Source organism: Choloepus didactylus, chromosome 6 (assembly GCF_015220235.1).
Source record: "Choloepus didactylus isolate mChoDid1 chromosome 6, mChoDid1.pri, whole genome shotgun sequence".
In the NCBI taxonomy this organism is placed as follows: domain Eukaryota; kingdom Metazoa; phylum Chordata; class Mammalia; order Pilosa; family Megalonychidae; genus Choloepus; species Choloepus didactylus.
The window spans coordinates 84,716,178-84,718,787 of record NC_051312.1 but is presented as its reverse complement, the minus strand read 5'-3'; the positions used below and the strand labels follow the sequence as shown (position 1 = coordinate 84,718,787).

Below are 2,610 nucleotides of genomic sequence, written 5' to 3'. Positions count from 1 at the left end.
AGGAGCATACTGGGTCAATCTTCTGTCAAGCTTCTAATAAGAGTGAAGGTTCTGTGATGTCACAGCCCAGTCATCAGATTCTGAACAAAGATCCATGGACACAGACCCAGATGTCCTGATCAGACTAGTGGCTTTTTGAGTTTCAGGGTGCAACTTATTTTTTTCATTGTACTGGGAAATAACTAAACAGGGAGACTTTGGAAGACCTCTATGCGCCATTATACCCCAGTTCCCACTTCACCATTCAAACTATCCAACTCTTTCTCCACCTCTCCCACACTTTCCATTTACACATTCTTTCTCAGAAATAGTCCAAAGACACGTTCAGAAATTTGCTTGGTCTTGACACCATAGATGATGGGATTGATCATGGGTGGGAAAAGAAGATAGAAGATAGTGAGGAGAATGTGGACATGGGGGCAGCCCCGCAGGCCACCCGGTGCATGACTGAGGAGATAACCACAGGAGTGTAGAAAGCTAGGATGGCACCTATGTGAGACACACATGTCCCAAATGCCCTGTAGTGTGCCTCCTGAGAGGCAAGCTGTAGAACTGCCCAAAGAATGAAGGTATAAGATAGGACAACAAATAGCAGGTCCAACACCACAATAAACATGGCCACAGCAATGCCATAGATATTGTTGAAGCGTGTGTCTCCACAGGCAAGCCTTACCACAGCCATGTGCTCACAGTAGCAGTGAGCAATCTCTGGGCCCTGACAATAGGGGAAGCGTCTGAGCAGAAAAGGGAGTGGAGTCATTAGAGTCATGGCCCGGAGCACAGCAGCCATGCCAATCCCGGCAATTAGGGGCCCATTCAGCACCGTGCTGTAGTGCAGTGGCTTGCAGATGGCCACATAGCGGTCAAAGGTCATGGCCAGCGGGACTGCTGACTCCATGATGGAGAAGGAGTGGAGAAAGAACATCTGGACCAGGCAGGCATAAAAGTTGATTTCCTGATCCCTGAACCAGAATATGGAAAGCATTTGGGGCACTGTTGTAGAAGACAGGACCAGATCAATGGTTGCCAACATGGCCAGGAAGAGGTACATGGGCTCATGGAGGGCTGTATCAGCCCGGATGATGAAGAGGAGGGTGCAGTTGCCCAGCAGAGCCAGTGTGTAAGCAAAGCAGAAGGAGATGGAGATCCAGATGTGCAGGTTCTCCAGGCCTGGAATCCCCATCAACAGAAAGGCAGCTGGATGGGTTGAGGTGATATTGGAGGCCATAATAGTCATTGGGAATTCTCCTTCTACTTGTCTACTTGCACAAGTCTCCTTCCAGTGAGTATCCAAATCAGAAGAATTAGTGTTTGAGTTCAAACTCTGATCACTTCATGGGGGATGCTTTGCCTTTTTGTTTCCATTTCTAGGGCTTAAAAGAAATCAGAAAATAATTAAGTTACCTGGAGAAAAATAACTATAAAATTCATTTCACTCCTTACTCTTTTCCCTGTCTTAAGTTACTATCATCTTTCACCTAGACTACAAAGCCTCCTAATTTGTCATTGAGGTATGAATCTTGGTCCTCTATATCATTCTCTATACTGCAGCCAATGAGACCATTTAAAAAGGCAAATTACATCATGCCAGGCCTTGCCTGCATCACTATATAGACCACCTCTAGTTTTCTGCCTCCTTACAATGTGACAGAACACGTAGTTTAGTTCCTTGCTGAAAATTATTTATGGAATCCCACTGCTACAAGATGAATAAAAGCACTAAACATGTTTACAAACTTCTCCCTGCCTAAATTGTTGGCTTCATCTACTACCATTTCCTGAAACAACACTAAATAACCTGCCATTTCCTGAAACAGCCATTCTTGTAGCTCATACTAATTTTTCTGCAATGCTTCCCTCTGCCTCCCTTCATAATCTTGCCAAAATCCTGCCAAGATATTGGAGAAACCTTCCCAGACTCCTCCAGGCATATTTTCTTAGTAATTTCAATGAGGACTCGCTAATTAAATAGCACAAGCATGTGTCTGTCCACTTGCTGCCCTCTGAGGGCTTGGAGTGCAAAGACTGTGACTAATTCATTTCTGTATTTACAGACTCTACTGAACATGGTTAGTGCATAACAACTGCTTTGTAAATGAATGCATAGATGGCTCCCCTTCTGGAGAAACTCATTCCTCCCCTGCCTTTGCACAACATACCCATCATCTGATCCAGACTGAGATTAACTGGGTATCTCCTAATTTTAACCCTCTCCACAGATGAAAATTCTAAGAAATACTCCATTAACTTTTGTTATATGGACCAAAATAAAAGCCCTCTTGTTTTTCAAAACTTCTCCAAGTCTAATTTGGATCTGTTCATTTTCTCCAGGACTTGAGCATTGGGAAGAACAACATGGAAGTCCTATGACATCAAGGCTGTATGGTTTATATCCACTGCCCAAATATCCATGATACCCATACAGATGCTTGCTAAATATTTCTTGTGTGAATGAATGAATGTCCTCACATATATGCAATCCTAAGTGAACATGCTTCTCCAATTCCAAACAGGTCTCAACTATTCCCTGAGTGCCTCTGTTTCCCTTACTTCCTCTGGGCCCTGTTGAACATCACTGGCCTTCCAGTTTATTTGCACACACACCTCAAT

At 44.0% G+C, this 2,610-nt stretch overlaps 1 protein-coding gene across 1 annotated transcript; it reads right to left on the bottom strand.

Moving 5' to 3' along the window:
* Window positions 1-287: 287 nt before the first annotated feature.
* Window positions 288-1,237, bottom strand: LOC119537198 (olfactory receptor 52K1-like). Its single transcript, XM_037839752.1, is given in 2 exon segments — window positions 288-415; window positions 418-1,237. Coding segments are annotated over 2 exon segments (948 nt in total).
* Between the last annotated feature and the right edge of the window lie 1,373 nt (window positions 1,238-2,610).